The 25,457-nt window shown below is 36.3% G+C and overlaps 1 protein-coding gene across 5 annotated transcripts; it reads right to left on the reverse strand.

Annotated features, from left to right (window-relative positions):
- Positions 1 to 9,840: 9,840 nt before the first annotated feature.
- Positions 9,841 to 24,200, reverse strand: LOC116731938 (voltage-dependent calcium channel gamma-6 subunit-like). Of its 5 annotated transcripts, XM_032581833.1 has the most exons (9): positions 22,783 to 24,198; positions 22,007 to 22,255; positions 21,419 to 21,576; positions 18,389 to 18,926; positions 15,798 to 15,908; positions 15,513 to 15,621; positions 13,769 to 13,843; positions 13,149 to 13,286; positions 9,841 to 13,032 (listed from the first exon to the last, which is right to left on the reverse strand). In XM_032581833.1, the coding sequence occupies exons 4-9, from the start codon at positions 18,596 to 18,598 to the stop codon at positions 12,812 to 12,814; spliced, it is 864 nt and encodes a 287-aa protein (XP_032437724.1). In that variant the 5' UTR covers positions 18,599 to 18,926; positions 21,419 to 21,576; positions 22,007 to 22,255; positions 22,783 to 24,198; the 3' UTR covers positions 9,841 to 12,811. The 5 variants fall into 5 exon arrangements, with proteins under 5 accessions (XP_032437724.1, XP_032437728.1, XP_032437726.1 ...); XM_032581837.1 differs by having other exon boundaries at positions 18,389 to 18,598; positions 21,431 to 21,576; positions 22,007 to 24,200; XM_032581835.1 differs by having other exon boundaries at positions 18,389 to 18,598; positions 22,007 to 24,200.
- Between the last annotated feature and the right edge of the window lie 1,257 nt (positions 24,201 to 25,457).

The following is a 25,457-nucleotide window of genomic DNA, read 5'->3' on the forward strand; positions in this document are numbered from 1 at the left end:
TGCCCTGACATCTTACATCATGAAGTTTCTGCAGAAACTCCTATTCGCCCAAAGTAAGTAAACAAGTAAAGGATTCCATGCAGGTTGCTTATTTCTGTGGATTTGGAGTTGAAGAACCAATACACCTGCTTCAGCACACTCATGAAGTAGACAAAGCACTCAGCACTGTGAAGAGAATGTTCTTGGATTTCTCCAGTGGATTTAACCCAATTCAGTCTGATTTGCTTAGTCAGAAACTCCAGAAGACACAAGTGGAGGCCTCAACAATTGCCTGCATCAAAGATTGCCTGACAGACAGACCACAGATTTAGAAGATGAAGGAATGTGCGTCAAACTAGATGATCAACAGCAAAGGATCACCACAGGGTGCTATGCTTTCACAATTTCTTTTTATTCCGTATTTATGAGACTTTTAGCACAAGACATCACCTGGAGAAGGTTGGGCAGCTCAGTGTGCTGGCCTGGAGTTTAAGGGTGGAAGAGGCTTCTGGACAATATAAAAGATGAGTTTTTATGAATGTGATTTTAAGAACATAAAATTTGTGTTTCCTAGAGTCTGTTTCCCACATTTCTTGGCTGGATACAAGCTTAAATTCTGTAGTCTGTATCCCAAATTAAACAAAGCCCAATACATGCTAAAGACTTAGTCTGTCTACACTTAAGCTCTCCCATGTGGCACCCTGCAACAATGTTGTTATGCATACAGTAAGAGTCAATTTTAGATATAGCCTTGTGTCAGCCTATATGAGTTAGCTGGAGTCTGCCACCTGAGAAGACACTTCACATTTTAATTTCTTCACGTCATGCTGTTTGAGGCCTGCAGTCTGCATGTCTTGCCTTTTTATAGGTCTGTGGTGGTGAAGAGCTCATGCCTGCAGTTATTGATAACAGCTTTTGGCCCATGCAGACATTGATATGGGGCTGACAGGAAAAGCATCTGATTGAGTTTGTCACTGAACATTTCATGTCTGTTTTACATTTGACCTCAAATTCTTCTTTACTTGCAATGAGTTAGATCCACTAGTGGAAACCCAGGTGAGTTATGGAATTCCAATGGCAAGCTAACCATTCACAGTATTTGTCTTGTAAGGTTTGCATTCTACACTGTAGAATTACATGGAGCTAAATGTGGCTTAGTAGAAGGAATGTAAAGAATAGTCGTCTTAAATCTAGTTGTGAGCTTGATACCTGTATGCTCCTGTAACATGTTGGTATTCCTCTGGCCAGCCTCTTGATCTGATATTCATTACTGAACTGTGTATTGGTGTACAAAGTTATAAGTGTAATTGGATGAATGCTGTTCTAGTGTGAAGCGATCGTTACGACTGGAAAAGTGCTGAAAAGAATTCACTCCATTTACCATTTCTAATGTGAATTTTAGCAGTATAGTTTGGGACTTTTAAAGTAAGATTCTGTTAAAAAGTTGGAAGTGATTATTATCTTACTATCAGCAGAAAACTTTTCTATCCTCATTTTTTTTTATTTTTTTTTTTTTTTTTTTTATTGAATTTTCTCTTTTTTGACATAACAAATTTACACACAACAAACTTAACATTATAACATGTACTTATACACTCTTGCATTCACTCCCCCACTCACCCTTCAAACCTGCATTTGTTTGGTTCCAAAAATATCAAAAATCTTTTAGATTAACTTAGAGAAAAAGGAAAGAAAAATAACAGAACAATATATGTATAGAAACTGTAGACAAGACAGCCATTAATAAGTTCCACCTTCAGTCTCTATGGTCTTCATATATGGCTCCCAGAGAGTCTCAAAGTCCCGTTGTTTACCCTTGGCGATGTATGTTAGCTTTTCCAGTCCGAGCGAATTTGCAATTTCCTTCTTCCAGAGTCCCAAGGAGGGTGCATCCATGCCTCTCCAGCATAATGCTATAGATCTTCTGGCTTGAAGAAGTCCATAGTCTATCAATTTAGTTTTCCTCTGTGATTGTTTAAATTCCACTGGGTATATTCCTAGCACACAGATTTTAACCTCTAATGGGACTTTTACCTTAAACAATTCCGATAGACACCCAATAACATCCCTCCAAAACTTCTGAATTTTAAGACATTCCCACAAACAATGGAGAAGAGTTCCTTTTTCAGACAAACATTTAGTGCAAGTATCTGGAATATCACTGGACATATGATGAAGCTTAACTGGTGTTATATAGGTTCTCATAAGCCATTTATATTGCAAAAGTTTAAATCGTGTGTTTATCGTTTGTTTTTGTGCTTTTAAACAGGCCTGATTCCAGTCTTCCTCATCTATATCTTCGAAAGTATCTCTTCTCCAAGCGTCCAACTTATCTATTGCTGAGTCCCTAGAGGAAAGCATTAACAAATTATAGAACACAGAGAGAAAACCTTTCCCTTTTGAGTCTCCAACACACACCTCTTCTATTTTTGTTAAGGGTGGAATGTCAACTATTTGTTTCAGTTTTGATGACATAAAGTTTTTCAATTGCAAGTATTTAAAGAAATGTTTTGGGGGTATTAAATATTTCTTACATAGCTGATCAAAAGTAAGTAACTTGCCATCAACATACAGATCTTTAATTTTCTGAATGCCTTTGGTTTTCCATAGTTTAAATCCTCCATCATTTTTTCCTGGGATGAACCTTTCATTACCCCAGATTGGGGTAAATTGTGATAGCTCTGGACGCTCACCTACATGTTTGTGTGCTGCATACCAGTTTGTAATCGTATTTTTTAAAAAGGGGTTTTTTGTGGTCTTTTTTAATGTCTTTAGTTCCGAAGAATATAGAAAGGTATTTAAGGGGAAATCTGGAACAGATTGCTGTTCAATATCTACCCAGGCTGGAGGTGTCGTCGGACAAAAGTAATGGGTAGTTGATGTTAGCTGGGCGGCCATATAATACCATCTGAGATTAGGGACTTGAAGTCCACCTCTTTCATAGGGCAGATAGAGTAGTTTTAAGCGGAGTCTTGCTTTTCTATTACTCCAAATAAATTGATTAAATAGTTTGTCCAGACTGTCATAAAATGAATCTGACAGCGGTAATGGAAGTGTTTGAAAATAATACAAAAATTTGGGCAAGATTGTCATTTTTAATAAATTTATTCGGCCTATCATAGATATAGGCAGGTTTGACCATCTATTTAGCATTTCTGTGACTTTTTCCACAAGGGGATTATAATTTGTTGTGCTTATTTCATTAAGAGATGGGGTGACCTTAATGCCCAAGTATGTAAAACCTTTTGTTGTTGTTTTAAATGGGGTAGTCACAATAGGACTTCTCCTTTCTTCTTCATTAAGAAACATTAACTCTGATTTAGAATTATTAATTGTATATCCTGAAAATTCACCGAATTCTTTTATTAGATGTAATAATTTAGGAATACTGATCTTCAGATTACTCATAAAAAATATGATATCATCCGCAAACAGGGAAATGAGATGATCTCTTCCTCCAATTCTAATACCAGATATTCCTGTATTTGCTCTAACAGCCATTGCCAGAGGTTCTATTGCCAATACAAAAAGTAGTGGTGACAGGGGGCAACCCTGTCTAGTTGACCGTTGTAAGTTAAAAGGTTTTGACATGTTATTATTAGTTAAAACTTGTGCTTGGGGATCGGTATATAATAGTCGTATCCATTTTAGAAAGGTTTCACCAAATCCATATTTGGGGAGCACTTCAAACAGATAATCCCACTCTATTCTATCAAAAGCTTGACGTGCGTCTAATGATAACATTGCTGTGTCCTTACAATTGTGTTTTTCATGCAGTACATTAAGAACCCGTCTTATATTATGGTAGCCTTGTCTTGCTTTAATAAATCCTTGTTGATCATCTATTATTAAAGTGGGCAGGTACTTATCTAATCTCCTCGAGAGGGCTTTACACAAAATCTTTGTATCACATCCCATAAGACTGATTCCTCTATAAGAGGAGCATTCAGTGGAGGGTTTGTTTGGTTTTAGCAAGAGAGTTATTGTAGCTAACCTCAGTGAGTCTGGGAGTATTCCAGCTTCATATGATTCCTCATACATGTTGAGAAGTGGTAGGATTAATTTATTTTTAAATATTTTATAAAATTCTATTGGAAGTCCATCAGGACCTGGGGTTTTACCACTGTTCATGCTGTCTATTGCTTCAGATAGATCTTCTATTGTTAAAGGACTATCGAGAGTTGTTTTCTCCTCCTCTAAAAGGGTTTTGAATTTTAATTGATTAAGAAACGCAGCTTGTGTGTCTTTGTTTCCAGAATATTCAGACTTATACAAGTTTTTGTAAAATTCTCTAAAATTTTCATTTATTTCTGAAGGGTCTGTGGTTAAAATGTCCGATTTGGATTTTATGCTGTTAATAGTTCTTTCCGCTTGCATCTGCTTTATCCTCCAAGCCAATAATTTACCAGCCTTTTCTCCTTGATCATAAAATGCTTGCTTAGTCCACATTAAGTTTTTTGCCACTTTCTCTGTTGTTAATTTATCATATCTGGTTCTTAAAACATTCAATTTGTGCAATTTTGTCTGATCATTGCTCTGATAAACTTCTGCTTCGCTGGATTTAATTTGTCCCTCTAATAATTTTAATTCTTGGTTATATTGTTTATTTTTATTACTGCTATAACTGATAATTTCTCCTCTAATATAAGCTTTAAAAGCTTCCCATCTAATACTAGCTGTTGTTTCATCTTTATTCATTTCAAAATACTGATCAATGCAAGTTTCTATAAATGTAACAAATTTTGGGTCTTTTAGCAAAAGTGTCTGCATCCTCCATCGTTTCATCCCCAGGTCAATCTTATTTATTTTAATTTCCAAGGACACTGCAGCATGATCACTAATTACAATACTATTGTACCAGCAGTTCTCCACGTGAGGCAATAACTCCACGGAGATAAGAAAATAATCAATACGTGAATGGGATTGGTGTGAGCTTGAATAACATGAAAATTCCTTATTAGTTGGGTTCCTTGTTCTCCATACTTCATTTATTCTTAAATCTTTTATATAATTAAGGAGTATTTTCCTGGTTTGTGAATGACTGGTATCAATTTGAGTAGATTTATCCAGGCTTGGGTTAAGGGTACAATTAAAGTCCCCTCCTATAATATAAAATCCCTCCAAGGTTGACAAGGTTAAGAATAAATTTTCATAAAAGGATGGGTTATCATTATTTGGTCCATAAATATTTATCAAATTTAGTTTTAATGTTGAAATATGACCCTGCACAATAATATATCTCCCATATGGGTCTTTAATTGTCCTTATAATTCGAAATGTTATTGACTTATGTATAAGAATAATAACTCCTCTGGCATGACTGGTAAAGGAAGAGTGATATACCTGACCCTGCCATCTTTTAATTATCCAATGCATTTCTGATTCAATCAAATGAGATTCTTGTAAAAAAATTATTTTAGATTTCAAATATTTTAGTCGGTCTAATACTTGTTTCAATTTATTTAGTTTTCGTATTCCTCTGACATTCCAGCTTGTAATTTTGATATTCAAACCATTTCCTTTGGTTGTTTTTTCCATATCAGGTTAATTTACTGTTATACTAAAATAAAGTAGGCAAAAATAGTGCAGAAAATGCAGGTTTGCACATACATTCACACATTCAACCATACAAGACACAGAACTAGTCATGAACAATCCCCAAAAGAACTTTTGCATTTCTTTATCTGAAATGCCTCCCCCTCCCCTTGAACCCAGTTTCTGGAGGACGTTGATCCACATTACTGAGGAGCAACTAGTCAACATGACCTCACCAAAGCTCTCCACAGCAGACGATGTCCAACTATAAAATAATACCATTAACCCTTGATAGAACGGTAATAACTTGCTTAATGCTTAACTTTTAACATTAATGCCAAAACAGTTCAAATTAGACTTCTAACATGTGAGCGCATAAGAGCAGCCGGTTATGTTTATATGAACTTCCCATTAACTTAGTACGGATCCTGATTATGATCCGGTTGTTGAGGCACAGCCACATAAAATGTCTTATCAGTTTACCTGTTTCTTAACCATGACTCACTGATCAGAGGCTTCCGCTGTGTTTATTTTGGAAGAGTCTTGTAAAATGTTTCAGCTTCTTGAGGTGTTGAGAAGAGATGGATCTTTCCACCGTGGAGAACTCGAAGTTTGCAGGGGTTGTGTTGGAATCCGCGGAACGCACCGATGTCGACAAACAGCTTCACCGCCGGGTGGAACCCGCGTCTGATCCGTACGGTCTCCGCCGATAGATCCTGTGCAAACGTGATTTTGGCCCCATCTTGCATAATATCTCTTTTCCTTGCCTCTCGGTACACAAATTCCTTCTCCGGGAACTTTAAGAAGCGAATCAGAACCGCTCTGCCCTGGTTTGGTTTCCCGGAGGCTGGTGTGCGGTGAACCCGTTCCAGTGTGAATGACTTGTCCGGTGCGAGTTCCAGCCACTTCGGTAGCATGTTGCTAATAAAGTCGAAAAGCGACTGTCTTCCTTCTGCTCCTTCTCGAATGCCAAAGACACGCAGGTTCTTTCGCCTTCCTCGGTTCTCCAAGTCATCTGTTTTGGCCTCAAGGAGCAGGATTCGTTTCATAGCTGAAGTCAACGATGTTTCTGCTTTTTCAAGCGAGCCTTCTACTTCGGCAATGCGGGCCTCGGCCTCCTCCATATGAGCCGCCTGGTTTAATAGGTCCTGTTTAACCTCAGACACTTTAGCCTCCAGTGCAGTCATAGCGCTCGCCATTCCAGTCAGTCTTTCATCTATACTGTCCAGCTTAACTCCAAAGTCCGACCGGAGCGACTTTAGCTCCTCCAATACTTCAGCTATGCTAGCCATATTAGCTTCTTCACCGCACGTTGTACTCGGTGCTGTTTTTGAGGTTGTCTTGCGTCTTTTTGAGAAAATTTCGCACTGTTTCACAGACGAAGCTTTAGACATATCAGTGTCGTATCTTTTGAGCCTTCTTTACTGCTTTTGCAAGGGTTTTAAGAGAAAATTCGGAACACCGTCCTTGGAGCTGTTCACTGTGCTGCCATCTCGATCTCGGTCACGTGACCCCCCCTTTTCTATCCTCATTTACTTTCCTATCACTACATTTTCATTGAGTCCTTAATAAATTAAATAAAATAGAAACCAGTGATATTCAACAAATAAAGAGGTGGAGCTTTATAACCTTCATAAAACACATGCTGAGAATAGAATATGTAAAGTATTCATAGAAACTTGCTGGTAAGAGTGTAAAAATACAATAAATTAAATAAAACATGTTTTCAGTGTCTCCTTTCTCAACCTTGATCATCAAGACTTTGCTTAGTTATTACTTATTTATGATGTCTGAGTCTCATTATTTTTTTCTTCAGTGTTCACTCCAGAAATAATGGGAAGATTTTTTATAACTGTCTCAAAGTATTGCAGCTTAAATCTAACTCTTTTGTGTAACCTTGACAATAATACATTTACAACCAGGAACAAGCTAAGCATAGACTGAAAGCTAACCCCCACGACTAACTGAGTTATTTATTGAAGTTTATTTGATAGGGACAGACACACATCGACACAGACAAACTGAACAGAACAGCAGTCCCATGTTTGCGTCATAGTGCTTATAGCAACAGCTAATTTGCAGCACCTGTCTCTAGATGGCCTTTTAAACAGTACATCTTAAAACTATTAAAAATTGAAGTAATAGTCATTTTAAATAGCACAACATAATGTTGATAACATCTATACAATCATGCATATAAAACAGTGTGAGACTTAAAAGTGAGACATAGAAGTGTAAAGACTTGGGGGTCTTTACTCTTCCCAACAGGAATGCTGATTATGTTTATTTTACTATTAACATTGGCATTGTTTCAGTTTTTCCAGTGTGTGATTATAAAATATTAGGTGCCAACATGCAAAGCATCATTAAATAGGCTGTGCTTCAGAGTTTGGTTGTCGTTTTTGTAATTAACAAGTTAACAGTGTCTTGTTATTCCAAAGGAACATGTGCCAGAAGGAAAACCGCGCTGCTAGGGTTGGGTGAGTATGAGAAAGAGCAGGGCCTATGATAGACTGCTGACTCCAATATACTTACATTTTTACTGCAATGGATATAGGCTCAATTAAGTTCATGACTTCTTCTTTTATCCTGAAGGTGCATAATCTGATTCTTTGTAGGGTAGTAAAGCAGATCTGGTGACGATTGGGCTGCATGATATAAGGCATTCAGAACTGCGCAAGTTCAGGCTTGCATCTTTATATTTGTTTCTTGTGATGCACATAAGCTGATAAAATAGTATGGAAGCAAAAGCACGAGGGCAACGTGAGCGTGTTTCAGCAAGTAAATTTGAGTATGTTTGTGCGCTCAGCTTTTCTCCAGTTTTGTGTTTTTCTTGTTACGTCAGTCCTATTAGCTATGGTCTATATTTAGCAGGAGTTCTTAGCCAAACAGCGTGGGAGAGAGTTTTGAGAGATGTGAGCCTGGAAAGAGGTCAACATGGTGACAAAGATGAGCTGTGAGCAGTAAAAGAAGAGCCAAATGATCAACAAGTGATCAACAAAACACCAATCTGAGCCAAATAATAATAATAATATTCTATTCTATTCTATTCTATTCTATATTTTAATAATCAATAAATCATATTAGGTCTAACCAGATAACAATTACCCCATTTAGAAACTAATAACGATGTCTCAAAATTTCCCAATTATAACTATTTGTTAGAAATACAAAATAAGTATTCTCTGATGTTTTCTTCATTAAAACTATAATGCATATAAGAAAATAAATAACACAGTCCAGGTCCAGGCCCGCCCAAACATGCAGGTATCATATTGCAGTATGCTACTGAAACATCCGAGTTCAAATTTAGCCTGGAACCTTTGTTGTGTGTCATTTCACCTCTCTTATTTGCTGCTGGCATTTGTAACATACTGCAGAGAGAATTTGGTTGTTTACAACAAATAGGTCCGGGTCCACAAGGTTGTTAAATATATACTTCAACTTACCATCTTTTGACAGGTTTTTAAGATATGTTGAAGACCCACTTATTAACTCAATTCAATATGTTTCATTCTGTTTTAAGTTTTGTTTAACTGGTTTTATTAGTGTTCTCATCGGTTTTATCTGCTTTTAAACTGTACTATTTTCTTGGCTATTGTTTTATGTTATTTGTTCATCACTGTGTTTGAAAGCTCTTTATAAATAAAGTTAATATAATAATTATTAACCAACAACTTTAGCCAGTTCAAAACAAAAGTAATAATGTGCTGGATTTTTATGAATCTTATTAGAATATATTCTCTATATCTAATAATGCATATTAAAGTATATTTGGAGTTTGAATTATTAAAATATGACGTTTTAAGAGTTTTTGGAGGAGTGGGCTCATGTATTTTAGCTTTTTGCATTCACCCATGGTCCATAACTCTCACCAAAACTGTGATAATCTTTAAATACCTTTTAATTTCTTATGTGCATCCAAAGAATTCAATTGAAGCTATAATCAAACACTTTAAGAGCTTATATTGCATTTATAAGCTTTATACTGTGTATATAAGCCTACATTTATAACTAAAATCTGTATTTTTATTCTTTCTGTCAAAGGGTTTTGAGTTTGAGTTCCTATGTCTACAAAATTATTTGGCAACAAATATTATGCTAAATACAATTAAATAGTCCTTTGTTACATAAAATGCACAAGCAACAGATGCCCAAAACAAGACATCAAAAGCACAGTATGCAGTTGTTACCTCAGTCATTTATATTATGAGGTGTAAAGTAAGATTGGTCATGAAAGCAGGGACAGAGGAGGCAGTAACTGTAAGAGGAGAATGTGTGGCGAGTGCAAAATAGGAGAGAAATGGAACTTGAGAAAGGACGATATTAATTATTCATGTCATGTTTAATAATAAAATGAACTCATTCATACTCAATTGATTCAAATCAAAAAAGGTGCAGAGATTTTGCTCGCTCCATCCAGGCATTGAGAATTATGAGTGCTAACATAAATCATCAGAAAACGAAAAAGCTTAATAAAAAAAACATGGTAACATCTCACAACTTCCACATTTTCACCATCTAACAATGTTTTCTATTGTAATAATCCAACTTTTCATTTTAAAATGGGTGCACTTGTTCTTTTGGTTAACAAAAATGCATAACTTGACTAATAGAAAGCTATAAGACAGATATCAAGCGTTAGTACACCAAGGAGAGCGTTCTTTGCTAGTTCATAACTTCAAAATGAAAAAGTTCAAACAGTGTCTACATCTAAGTCAAAAACTAAAAAGTTTATATCTTGAAATTATAAAAGAAGAAAATATAGGTATAAATGATTTTTACTAAGGCCTCATGCAAATTAAAAGGAAATCCTGAACCTGGTGTAGCATTTAATAGTATCCATTGTACAACATTATTGAGAACCGACAGTGATATTACTTTGGAAGTATCTTCATGGACTCAATGTCTGTTTTGGTTAGTCACATAAAGCAATAAAAGAACAAATTTGGATCCTCCTTTGAATGAGAAAGAGGGCTAACATTTTCACTAATATTTTCTTTGCTTTGATTATATCCACTGCACTGCGACAACAGGGCTCTATGACAAAAAATCTAAAGACTGCAAACTAGACAGGTATTCAAGGCATACAAATGTGAACAATGTAATTATATTCAGCATAAGGGTGTTATAAATGCCAAAACATTCAAATCTTTTTCAAAGCATTGTCTAAATAAAATGTTTGTCATGGTACAAGATGTGGACGTTGTGCTGAATGCATTGTGTTTATTAGATTCCTAGAAATTAATTTATTTGTTTTGATAGACAGGCACTGTAATTCTTTAATGTATAACAGCTTTTTTAAGTAAGACATGTAAGAAGAGTATCAACCTTATGGATGATCAATGTTGAAGTCATCTATCAGTAGTTTTATTAGTTATTAATGATCTTTGCTCTTCTAATCATCAACCAAACATCAAATATACAAAAACAAAAGGTAACACAGCAAAAGTTAGGAAGTACAAACAAAACATTTTTTTCTCGCATCATTTGAAAAAAAAAAAAGTTTTCTAACTGAGGTTCACAGTTTGGAGGTCAATGTACTGTTTGTTTCATAAGGAAAGCTTTTGTTCATATTGATGCTGTCATTTATCAGGATTTGTCAAGTGACAAGACCAGAAACAAGAAGAAAAACAGAAAAGTTCAAATGAATGCACTCAAATCAACATAGCTGGCAAAGCCAAATATTTTCATAGAACGCATTTTCAATATTGGCACATTTAGAAGAAAAAACATTGTAGTTGAATACAACTTATGTAAAACTTTGAGGAATTTAAAAACTTTAAAACCAGTGACTGATATTTCTGTGAATTTAAATTCGCCTTATTATAGGTTTTTAATTTAAATATATAATCAGAAACATGAAGTCTAAGAGATTGTCAAATTTCCAGATGCCATTTATTGGTAAGTAACAAATGCAACAGTGCATTTCCTCCAAACTTTGTAGGTTTATAAGACAATATTCAAATGTTTCCCACACAAATCTAGTCAGAAAGGTCACTATATTCATATTCTATCCTCTAGTGCAAATTAATATGCTCTTTATCCAAATAGCAAATTATCTGCTTTACTGACAGAATCTTATTCCAAATGATGTAGTTATGAATATAAATTTAATGATGTGGAATACAACAATTAATTTGCCTCTGATTACCACTCTAAGTTATTTTAGAGATAAAATTCAAACAACTGGCAAGATGTACATTTCCTTTCCAATAACTTTCCAATTAAACAGTCATCTTGACAACTCAACCTGGTGCAAAACTATTTATATTCTTACATAAAGTTAGTTATTTGATTGTTTTGTCAACATGTTTGCTACTCATATATGTCATATTGTGAGGCTATTACCTCAACTAGCTATGCAATAGACATGAAGCAATACAGTAAGTACTCTACACAGTAAAGAGTGTGTAAGGCCTAATTTAGTGATTTGTGCAGAAATTAATTGTTAGCTGCCCTTTAAATGTTTGTTTCGTTTGTTGTTGTATTATCCCTGGGATCATGTTTCATGCGCAGGCATGGCGGGTCTAACTTGTTTGACTGGAGCCATTGTGTCATTGTTGACAGCTGTCACAATGATGCGGCAGTTTTGCATGTCATTCCAGTCTATTCTGATTCTCATCACAAATTATTTTCCAATGGTTTTTTCCCCCCAACTTATGTGGCAACCTATCAAGGGTTTTGCTGCAGCCATAGATAATAAAAACAAAATGCGCAAGTAGTTGTACTTTGTTTGCATTAGTCAGACTTAGCAATACTCTGTTCTGTATTTAGAGGACCTCTGTGATGTCTCAAAATAATGTACACAGAATTTGGGATTGTAAAGGTAAAGGTATTAAACATCTATTAAGCAACAAAATATTACCATGGTAGTTTGTAAACAATATTTAAAATGAATTTGATTGACCTAAAAGTCTCAGTAGTAAGTTAACTTATGAAACAGAGTTTACACAAATTAGTTTGTATTAGGAAGAATGTTTGAATCAGCAGGTCAGACCTTGAAGGAAATTGAATATCAATGTCAGCTAGTATACTGATATTCAGTAGGTGTTTGATGCATCCACTAGATATGTGTGACCTTAACTCAAAACCCCATAAATTCATCTTTTAAAATGAAAATAGTCCCTGCTATTTTTTCCTAAATACTAAATATCTAAAAAATCTCTACTGTTTCAATTCTGTAGTAAACAGAGAAAGTGATATTTTTGATTGGATGTGTGAGGGAAACATCCTCACCTTTCCACTCCTCCTTCCTTTCGGCAGGTAAAGTGCAGAAATCTTCACCTAAAAGCCACTAACTGCTGCCTTCCTTATGAGGGAGACACCTCTTCCAAGGGCTACAGGGCAGCGCCAGCAGCAGGAAGAGGATTCCACCCACAATGAGAACAGCGCCTGCACAGCCGATACACGACACGGACCAGGAGAGCTCATGATGGAGAGGAACCGTGTGGTCACTGGCCAAAAAAGATAGGACAGACTGGTGGAAAGCCAAGAGAGACATGAGCACCAGAACACCTGTAGGAGGCAAAGAGCAGAACAAGATATGAGGAAAAAACTGTGTTTTCTAAAAAAATAACATTTAGTTTAATAATCCATATAAACTTGACCAGTCTGTGGCTACCTTTACTGACCTGACAGGATAAAACATATGGATGCTGGCTTCAGAAAGAAGAGAATCTCCTTACTCAGAGCCATGGTGATGCAGATGGCCCCCATCACCATCAGGAAAAGGCTGAAAAGGGCCAACATTGCTGTAGCCACATTCAAATCTGATCACAGGAAGAGGAATACATCATAAAAGCGTAACAAATCAGCTATCCCTACTACATTTATCAAAATTACTACATGGAGGCCAACAGAGCGAGAGGGATGAGGCACCAATGTGATTTATATGTACGTCTGTCTTTCTTTATTCAGTCTATGGCACTGTGTAATCTTAATACATTATGAAACTGCCAGAGAAAATGAGAGGTTAGACAGCAGCGCAGAGACACTCAAACAGTGTGGGTGGAATACATATTAAGCACTCAGAGTGCAGACAATAGCCAACCTGAAAGAGTGAGGCAAAGAGGTGAAGGAAGACACATAGAAAACAGAGCGATAAAGAGGGAAACAGAGATGATGGAAAAGAAGACAATAGTATCAAAAGAGGAGGGTCAAAGCTAAAAGAGGCAGGTATTTAGAGGTATGTGGAAAATAACAATGAAAAAGAAAAATGTGGGTAAATGAGGTGGGACATTATGTGACTCACTCTTGTGTGTTGTCTTCTGAAACATGACAGTATTTTCCCCCGTGGTGAAAAATTTGAAGTAGGTGCAGTTGGATTCTGCAGCAGAAAAAGGAAGAACAGCTTACTGTAACTGACATGAACACAAACTCTGCCAGGTAACATGCATTGGCAGCAAGCAATCTTGATCAACATCTTATTGAAATTCAAGGAGCCACATCTCACATCTTCTCTCACATCCCACCCCTGTACAATTTGATTTTAATTGTTCTCCATCAACCATAATCAGCCATGAGCGTCAATGACGAGCTCAAGGTGACAACCTAAAGCTTCCTGTACAATTTGTATTCTGCTGTTCAGATGATGTGTTACAGCAATTAGTGTTTGGCAGTCAAATTGATTCTGACACCTCTATCTGCTCCCTCGCACATTTGCAAACACAACTAAGCAAACACACACACATCACTCTTAATTACTCTGATGAAAGCCTCGTCCTCAAAGTGTTCTGCTGTGTGTTTTCATATCTCATCAGCCATCAGAGTTCCAGTGTCTGCTCCCCGGTTAGGAAAATTCAAATCCCGACATCAAATAAGATGAAGCTACAACTTGCACTAAACATGATAATTACATCTTTTACCTATGGTCATACTTATTATGCTTTTGGAACAACCATAATTAAAAAATCTGTTTTCTACCAAAATGTGACACCAGAGTTAGACACATAGAGTTAGTTTGCTTCATTAAAATGTTGAAAAAAGATACTTTTCAAGTTTTTTATTGGTCTGACGTAATATTATAATGTATTATAATATGTTATAGTAATATATATATATATGGTCCAATTAACAGAAAGAAAGGGTTTGAAAACCCTATGTGTAAATATTCTGTATAATGTGTTCCACTTTGTGAATTGAGTTACTGAAATGAATTACCTTTTAAATGATATTCAATGGGTCTGATGTTTCCAACAAATGTATGTGTTTAGTGCATCCCTACTGATCTTCTAGGTGAAATATAAAACCCAGAAACATATAAAACAGACACCTTTAAAGTGATTTGGGTCAGAGTAACTACCTAATGAAAAAGTAAGACAATGTAAAAAGCTGTGAAATAGTAAAATGAGTTAACACTGATTTATTTGGGAGAAATTGAAAAATAATTCTGTGCTTTTGCATAACTAAATTGTGATTTAAAAAAATATTATATAAAAACCTTGAAGAAAAAAAAAAGAGAAATATTATAGAAACTTTACAGAAATCAGTATGTCCATTTTATCAGGGTTAATGAAACCATGAATTTACAAAATGTTCTATTTTCTGACTTGGAATATTGCTTTTGTCTGATGTTTCCAACAACTGTATGTTCTCCCTTTAAACATCATTTTTATGGGACAAGAGAGTAAAGTTCTGAATTGTTGACTGTAAAGAGAACCTAGTCAGAAGCTCAAGTATTTTTGTACCTGTTATGAAAAAAGAGAGGATCATTTCAACCTGACATGGTTACAGTGACTCATCCAGTTAGTCAGCCAAACTATTCAGACAAATCGCTGTCACACTATGAGCCGGACATGATTTGTCTAGGCCAGAAAGTCAGGTGAACCTCTCAGACAAGCTTACTCACTCCCTCAAACTGAGCTGTCCATTGGGCTTCACAGTCAGCCAGTTGGCCTGCCAGTCATCTGCCTGAACCTCACTTCCTCAAACAGAACATGTAGCCATCAAAACTATCCCCATGAACCCATCCACGTAGTCAGATATCTTTAAGTCACCTCCAGGCAGCTCTGCAGGTCCACAGCTCTCACGTTCTGGGTCGATATCAGACACCCACAGGGTCTTAGTGCAGCCCTTCCACAGACCATAGTGAGCTGTCAGGCATGTCTGTAAAATAAAAACCAGACAACACAAGACATAAAGCAAGGTTCAGTCTCTGTTTTGAAAAAAAAAATAGGTTTCAGTTTGGGGTTTTTTTCTTCTTCCTGATGCTGACCTATTGTTATATGCTTTATATTTTACTTTTAAATCCAATGTCATGGAAGTGCTGTTTGATGTTTTACCTGATTGTTATAAAAATTCTTTGGTGGCGCCAGTTCCACCCAGAACTCTGTCCCGACTCCAAGGACTGTCAGGACGACACCAACTATGGCCACAAAAAATGCCAGCTTGATCTTATGAGAAAAACACAATAAATCAGAATTTATGCATTAATAAATGGCTTAGAATTCTTTCTCTTTTTTTTTTACATCTCTTGTAGACATCTTTCAAGTGTTATCTTAGTTACAACATGTTCATGAGGTGGTGCACCTAAAAATGCCACCACATTATTTTGGTTGTTTTATAATTTTGAAATATCTTCATGTATAATTTATTAAATTTTTTTTTTAAATGAACGAATTATATTTTGTTTGCAGTTTGGCATGTTAATCTGCCTGCATTTATAGTGCTTTCCTGATCGGCAGGGATGGGAGCAGCAGTGGCGAAGCGGAACCATTGTTTGGGGGGCGTTGCTTCCAGGTTGGTTTTGGGGCGGACTTCCGGTTTGCCTCAAACGCAATCTGGATGCTACAGACAGGGCTTCAGTGATTATTGGTGACCTCTATTTTATTATCCTTTAGGTCAGTACGTGATGAAAACACGCTAAGACTACTTTACCTCTTATTTGACCAGAATGTAACATTGTGTTACGGTTTTTGTGCACCATTTTTGCCAGTTTTATATACCTTGTCATGACCTCCATCCCAGCCCGGGCTGGGATGGAGGTCATGAGAAGGCCATGATATTTTACTAACTGGGTTTTAGGAGTTTTATTTTGCTTTTGTTTGAATAATGTTCAGTGCAAGTTGCATGTTGACTCATAAAGTAGTTCAGAGGATGAGAGTAAAGTGAGTCCAGCCAAAGGTAAAGGTAGAGAAACTATTCGTTGTTCATGAAGTGTGGGAATTGAGGTTAAAGTTGAAACAATGCTAAGTTAAATTCTGTATTTGTTTTGTAAGTCTTGTAATTTTATTTTTGATCGATATTTAGTTAAAATCAGTGTACATTTTGATAATTAAGCCAGTTAATATAGAGCTACATGCAGTAAAGCTTTAAAACAGTTCATTTCTCCTGTTTGACACACTATACCGTGGTTGTCTTCATCTTAGTGAAGGATGAAAATATGAAAAGGGTAATGTGTGAAGTTAATTATTACCTGTGAGAAAAGAAAACCAGGTTTGTAAGACAATGGTTATGTAAAACATTAATACTGTACACAGAAAAAGGTTTGTTGAACAAATAAAGAAAAATGCAATCTGGATGCTAAAGGCAGTTCTTCGGTCATCATTGCTGACTTCTATTTTATTATCCTTCAGATTGTGCTCATCACTGTTATAACAGTCCTAACACTTGGGACTTGTAACAATGACAGTCACTTCAGTATTATTTTATATTTAACTTAACAACCATTAAATAGTTTTAACTAACTCATTCATTACCTACAAAGTCCTAACCCAAGCTGCAATTGAATTTTTCCAACCATGTGAGCTACCTGTTTTGCATTACTTTAAGCATTGCACTATCTTCAAATTCATTGATTCTGGGTATTTTATAATGCTTGACAAATTCAGTTTTGGTGTATGTATTTATATACTCAGTCAGGACTATATATAGTATTCAGTTGTTGAATAAAACTTGTGCATTCTCTTTCATTCCAGAAAAGAAATGACAAAAATATTGCAATTTCTATTGCTTTTACACTGAAAATAACATTATAAAAGGCCTCATGTTCATCACTCCTAGAAATATCACAACACAGCATCAGCTTGGTGCTTACTGTAGCCAAATCATGGCTCCCTTTCGAGTGCCTGAACGGTTCAGCTCTCTGACAATCATTGATATTCCTGATTGTGATTCATAGTATGCAAATTGAATAACCAAAATGACCACACTGCCTTCTTTGAATGCAAAAATTTGATTGAAAACCTACTAGGGTTGGTCAGCTGGACTAAAGAAATCTGACTTTTTACGTCATTCTGATGTCTGAATTTGATGATGGCTTTCATTCTCATTTCTTTAAGCCTCATGGCAGTCTTGATAGGAGCTGCAATTAATTTAAGTGCAGAACATAATCACTTTCAAAGTATTTTTTTGTTTTGCTTGACATGCTTGATTTCATGATTGATTGTCTACACAAAACAGAAAACAACAGCTTCATTGACAAAAATTAAAAGAAAATTTACTATCAGGTCCAAGAAAGATAACTTTGCTAACATTGCACCCATATTACTTTTTCTGCGGTAAATAATTTAGTTTTTTAGGCCTGGTTACTTTAGTCATCCACTTGTTAACTTATTATATATATATATATATACACATATATATATATATATATTTTTTTGTTGCTATGGCCAAGAAAAAACCTGAGGTGAAGTTGTCACTAGTGGTTAACATAGTTGGGGGAAAAACCATTCAAACTTATTACTTTGACACTGCACAGAGTCAACCAATAACACGCAAACAGTATTGGTACATATCAGTCAGTGGCCTTATATGATACTACAAGCACTACTATTACAGTTTAAAGCTGGCGTTTCAAACAACATTATTGTTTTAATTTAAGAAAATCTCAAACTACTGGAAAAATACATGAACACTATCCAAAGCCTCTCACCTTTCCCTCCTGGGCTTCACTCATGGCATGTCCAGCTGAAGTTGTCCTGCGTCTTTTGCTCCCACCAAAGGTGGTGCGTCCACCCATTAAACTGGCCAGGCCCCCTGCTCCCTGTGCTGGTCCTCCTGGTGCAGCCATTCCACCTGCTCCTGCTGTTCCCGGGACCACGGTGCGGCCCTCCTCATCAGTCAGAAAAAAAGTTGACCACATCTTGTTTAAAACAGAGTGCAGCCCCAGCTATAAATCTCAGTCCGTTGGGTGGTTGAATTGATTAGTAGTTTTTGAGGGATAAAAATAGAAATGGATTGTTTACTCTCAATTTGTGATTGTCCAGGAAATGAAAAAATTGGGGGTAAGAATCCCTCTCTACAGGTGTATCTGACACATAACATCGAGTCTTATAATACAAAAGGTTCAGAAAAGATGAGTTTGAGGTATTTCATGATAACAAATAAAATCCAAAAACAGACTACAAAGGAGTTTTTAGGAGTGTTTCTGGTACTTGAATACCAGTGGAGTGCAAAAGGCAGAAAGGCTGCTGGAAACGAGATTGGAAAAAGAGCAAGGATAAAAGTAAAAATAGAGTTAAAGATTATGGTAAAATAGAAAAAGAAACATCAATATTAACAATGTTAGCTCATTCTTAACTCTTGTTTCACTGCCCCTGCCCCCAAGACAAATATAGCATACTGAGATTAAATTACACTGTGATTACATTCAATGTTAAGTTAAAGTGAACGTTAGGCTACTATAATATACATTACAATGAGACTGACATAAAAAGAAAACATTGCTTGTAAATGTGTGAAGTAGACACAATAAAATGTTAAAAAATATTTCAAATGCATCAAGTTGATGTTAAAAATAGTTTTATGGGTGTGTAGTTTATATTATACTAATTTTATTATAATTTTGGTTGCAAATTCCTATAAATGTAGCTTGATTCAATGTGCTAGGAGGTAAATTTAAAACAGTAGATAAAACAATCTTTAAAAAAAGCTTCTCGGGTTATAACCTTCAATATATATTCTGAGACCATTTGTAAAATAGAAATCATTGTCAAGTCAAAGGCTTTTACATTGTTTTTCTGAGACTTTCTGAGTAACTGCTGCATGGATACGCTGAGTCTGGAACACTTCTTGCTGTCTTCTGTAAATGAAGCAGCTGTGCTGCTGCATTCCAAACGGATGTAGTGACAACAGGCTTGACATGCAATCCTTTTTGTTGTTTGGAAGACCGAAACACGTCCCCCAGGGAGACCACAATCCTTTACCGAAACAGGAGCATCTGTCTTGTTAACAAGACAAAGCTGTACAGCAGACGTTTTCAGAGGTGCTCTGAAAGGTCAATGTAAGTGTGACAATACCAAAAGCAACACATTATTTTAACTGCACATTTTTCACAATGTGTAACATTCCTGAAGAATTTGACAAACAATCCAGTCTGCTATTCTTATCAGGTGTGTCTTGTACCTTGCAAAAATAATCATCACAGAAATAATAATCACACTGCTTGTGTCAATTTTTTTTCACATCACAACCTCATATTTCAGGGTGTTTTATTTGGTTTATGTGAAAGATCAACTCAGTAGCAAAGGATTGTAAAATGAAACTAAAACTATCTGTGATTTGCAATAATATAATAAAAACTACAGGAGTTGTTTTCTTGGCTCTGTTTGATAAATGTTATCTTACCCTGACCTAAATTCACAGTTGTGCCACTTCTCATTTTTGATTTGAACATTGTTCTGTAAAATGAGATTGAAACTAACCCTGCATATTTATACACAGTTTTATTGACTGGTCTTCATGATGTTTGCTTGAAAAGTTTTACACAATACTTTATCTGTCTTGTACTACAACAGTGTTGTTTCACTTTTGTTTACAACTTCCCAATGTCTAGCGTCACACCAACATTAGCAAAGTGAAACATGACACTGGTTTCATTACACTACGGTACAATAATTTAACAAAGCAAAACTATTTTCATATCACTGTCAAGAATCAAAGTCTTGCTCCTGGTTACTTCACCTCACGGTGAAGTGTTGCCAGGCACAATAGTTAATATGTAAGAAAGAATATCTAGAAAGCAGTTCCACCAAACTACTAAACTGCAACCAAAACAACTGTGTTTGAAAATCTAAAAAAAATAATAATCTTATTTTTTTTACCTCAACAACACTTTAAATGTGAAGCCTAAAGACAAGCATAAGAGCAAATTATGCTATCAAGATAGAAAAGTATTTAAAACTCTGCATTAAATCAGTCTGTCTTTCTTTAAAACATTTTACTGGGTATTTGAGTTCAAATCAACCTGGTAATTTTTCCCAAATGTAAAACAAAAATGAGTGGTTCTATTTTCGCAATAGTTATTTACCATTGCATACCTTCTTAATTAGCGCTAAAAATGCACCTAGCATTCCTTTGTCATAATGACAGTGTTAAATACGCATCCCCTGGGTTTACGAATGCACAGCAGTACTCATCAACAACACCAAAAAGTATTCACACCTTTCATTGCAGCTTATTATAGACTGATGCAGGTGGTTTAGAGCATTAGAGAGTGTTGAAAAGAGTATTTGTACCGGCTAAGCATGATATAAAATATTCTCTCCATTCTTCTTAAAGCTGGTAATCGTGCTCCTTATAAAGCATCCAGTAGAACAAATTGGAAAACCAAGAAAAAGCTCTCTGTAGGTTTAAACAACCTGAAAAAACTCCATTAACAAATCCATCTGAAGGTCTCAAAATCATAAAAAGCTCCGTGGGGTTTTTGAATCACATCTCATAGACTACAAACTCTGTGAACATACTTGCAGGCAGCATTTGAAAATGATGATCAGCGGCTTTTTTCGCTCCAAGCCCTGCCCTCCACATAACACGTTTGAGAAGCTAAAAAAACCACCACCATGCCAAAGTTAGACCCATTACTTTTATTTTGTCACACTTTAACACTTGCTGCAAGCGTGCCTCACAATATTCGCCGTCACTTCACAAATATTACAACAATGACATTAACGAGGTAGCTGACCTGTTTGCTGACCTGCTTTTTGTGTGTGTGGTTCTGCTCGGAGTGACGGAGGGCGAGGTGGGGCGAGGTGAGGCGAGGAGAGGGAGTGACAGAGGGTGGGAAAGGGGTGGAGGTCAAAGTAGCTTGGTGTTATGTCTGAAGCAGGATAGGTTGGTGGGCTGGAGGGGGTTGAAAAATAATACAAGTTAAATGCCACTGTGTGCGTATACACACTGAAAAAATCATGCTCTGTGGCAATTCCCATGTTGCGTGAGTGTATTTTCTGGTAAACATTTGCATGTAGAGTTTCAAGAAGAAAATATATGTTTGTTAGTGGAAGTGTATGCACATTCCTCTCTTTTAGCTAAAAGACTAACTAAATGCCTAAAATGTGTTTGTGTGTGTGTGAGGTACACAGCCACTCTGAAGCTTTTGTAAGTCAATCCGTTTGTTTATTCTCACTACAACAGTTGTGCAGAATGATTTTTCCATTTTTTCCATTTGAAATACACTTGAAATTGTATCAGATTGCACCCACTCAAACCCCGGCTCTGTAACGGCGTGTACATGCGTGCATGTGACTCCTCCATAGCTATTTTTGCCCCCCACCTGTTAATGACTATAAAGCCGAGCTGAGGGAAAAAGGCCTGCAGCAGGGGGGTTGTGTCAGCTCAACCCTGGCTGATGGTCTCATGTCTGCAGCTCCCACCACCATCCTGGTGATTGAAGAGGCAATAGTAGAGTCAACACCTCGAAGACAAGTATCACAGCCGGTGGGATGTTGGTGGGCTCACATGGTCCGGTGTCGGGGTGAAGAAATCAGTTTCACCAGACAGTGAAAACCTGATACTCCTCTGCCTGCTGACACAGGCACAAGCACTCTGTCAAGCTTGCTACAAGGGGCACCAAGATGTGTAAATGCTGATCTGTAAAGTATACACTTGGAGAATGATCAGATTTAGGGTTGCTTTATACCGGATTTCTGCCCATAGCCAGGTACGAATCTTTTCTAGATCGTTTTGCCAGTAAGAAATGTCAGACACAATTATATAAACTCATTATTTCAACACCACATTTCTCTTGCAATGGAAAAAATGAAGAATGTTTACTCTTGTAGCTTACTTGGACCTTCAAAAGAAAGATCTAATCCTATTGAAATTCTATAATTTTTCAAATCAAACACTTTCAAACATATTTGTTTAACATTTTCCTGAAGCAAGACTGGTTACTGCGAACTAGCATGCTGACATTTCTTGAACAAAATTGTCAGCAAAAAAGGATTCTGTCATTGTCATTTTACATTGCATAGGCGAATAACCAAAATCCCCAAATTTTGCCTATAACAGATGTTAACTGATCATTTATAGGAAAAAAAAATCATTAACCGTCTTGCTTTGCTTTTTGGTTTGAAGATTTACTAAGTCTTCCATCTTTTTAGGGTGCATCTGAGTGTCTTGTCCTCCTGTTGTCTGAGAAGAAAAGAAAACACTGCAGTCAGATATGCCTGGCATTGTGATTAGGTGGTGCAAGTGCATGCAAGAAGGTCAGGCACACAAAGATGGAGGACTCAATGTGAGGGGTAGAAAATAAGGATAAAAAAGGAAAAGTGTGAGAAAAGAGGATAACTCAAAAATGAAGGGCAGGGAGACAAGTCATGCAGAGAGTTGCCTCCCTTCCCTCTAAGCCTGAGCAGACAAATTAAATGCAGCAGGAAAGTTATTAAATGAGTGGGTTTTAGTTATTCTGAATGCTCAGTCCACAATTAATTGGAAAATATATTAGCTTGTTTATTACTGTCATGACATTTTGTGAAAATAACTTCTACCTTCCGTTTGGTACTTATGATGGATAGGGACTGGGATGCCAGTGGAATACATCATTGTCATACTTATTTTAATAACAGTGAGATTAAAGTATATATTCTACTACATGCAACATAAAAATCTGTGGAGTCTCAGAAAGTGAGGTCTCCTCCAGGGCTTTTTTTGTTAAATGTGTGTTGTTGACACCCAGATCGTCCTTTACCTGAACATCCACAAACCGAAAGGTTGAGAACTTCTTCACACAATCCACATCTGTGATGAGTGAACGAATAGCTAGTTTTGTTCCTCCTGCAATCCATAACTAGTTGCTTAGATTTTTGTGTGTTAAGGGCCAGATTGTTGTCTCTGCTCCACCTGGCCAGCTGCTCCACCAGGACTCATCCCTGTTCCCCAGGGATAAGTAGTGCCATCTGTAAACTTTATAGTTGTGTTATTTCAGTGGACAGGAAAGAAAATGCAAATCACACTGTAAAGCTGATAAACACAAGTTTGTGAAAAGTTTTGAATATGTATGTTTGAAACGTTTAGTGTTGCATAAATCCTCTTGCATGACTCAGATTATTCAGACATTTTGTTTATTCTGTGCTCATACAGAACTGTGGAATGCCTACACTGTAACATACAGTAGATCTCTTACAAATGTTATATCCTTTTGGTATGAACAGATTATTAATATTATTATTATTTGACTCATCACTTAACATTAATGTCTTTGGTTAGATTATTTCTAATCACTGCAGTTATTATCCTGTTACATATGCAATAGTATGTGTGTGATGGTGCACAGAAGTCACAGTTATATTGCCTATAAAAATTACTCACCTCCTTGAATGTTACACGTTTTTATTGTTTCCACAAATCAAATATAATCAGTAAAATGTAGCTTTTTGAACAAAATAAAATGACAAAAAAAAACACCTTAATGCCATGGTGAAAAATGATTTCTACAAATTAATTACAATTGATTAAAGATAACTTTAATTATGTGATTGCATATTACTGACTGACCAATTTCAGTACAGGTCCAGCTGATTGGTGCTAATAGTCTCACAATGAATAGAATGAAGATCAGCTGAGTGCAGTGAGTGTCTGAAGTGATTGTAGTTTAATGTATCTGGAAAGTCCATTCACAAGTTAATCAGTTTTCCTGCCTAACACTACTGTATAGAGACAAAAGAATACTCCAAGCAAGTCAGAAAAAAAGTTATTGAAAAGTATGTCAGGGGATGGTTACAGAAAATCTCTAAAGCCCAGTACATCCTTGGAGTTCAGCTAAATTAATCAAGAAATGGAAGGAATGTAGCAAATATGAAAATCTGTCTACATCAGGTTATACCTTTTCTCTTCAGGAGTAGTTTCTATAGGCATTATAAATAGGTTTGATACAGTAGAAAAAGTTAATTAAAGCCAAGTTCCAACACGTGGTGTTATTTCAGTAATTATAAGAATTAGATTAAAAATTAGAGAATATACTTCTAAAGAACATGATCTTGCTTCCCAATGACTTAGCAGAACACCCCCAGGTTATGTTTATTTTATCCCTGATTATTTTTAGGTGTATTGTTGGATTGTTAAAACCCTAGCAGCATGAATAATTTAAATATTACACTCAATCACTCATGAATATACAGTAAAATAATTTACCATTTTCCACCTGCAATCTTGTTCTGTCTTTTTTCAAACTGGGACAAAAAATTGCATCTCTTTAGACTTCATTGCACTAACTGTAGCAAAAAATTTGTTTGTCAAAAATGCATTTTAAAATAAGCCTTTTAATTGTAAGTGCGGCCGCTTTTGTACAGCCTCTTGTGCAATAGTGACCATGACCAATTGATGGCACCATGTGAAAAGGAGGCATACAAGTAGGGAGGAGTGAAGGGTGTAAAACTAAGCTGGCCTGATCCCTCAGGAATGCAGGGAGTTAGAACACTCACGTTGTGTGCTGCAGGAGGTGATGGGATTACACTGACACAATGGGGCATCTGAAAGTGGGAGCTGCCAATTTGGTGCACAAGTACATGTTCATTACTGTAGAGCAAAAATTGACAACTGGACTTCTTGTTAATCTTGTAAAGTGTGCTGCTGGCAGTTTCAGCGAAGTTCTGTGTATAACCTATTTTTTGCAACTTCATGCTTTCTCCTGCAGCAATATTTGGCAGGAGTTTATTCAATGTTGTCAATCAAAGATGCAGACCAAAAACAGCATACTGTATTTACACCATTACAGAAACAGAGCA

Source organism: Xiphophorus hellerii, chromosome 13 (genome assembly GCF_003331165.1).
Source record: "Xiphophorus hellerii strain 12219 chromosome 13, Xiphophorus_hellerii-4.1, whole genome shotgun sequence".
Classification (NCBI taxonomy): Eukaryota; Metazoa; Chordata; class Actinopteri; order Cyprinodontiformes; family Poeciliidae; genus Xiphophorus; species Xiphophorus hellerii.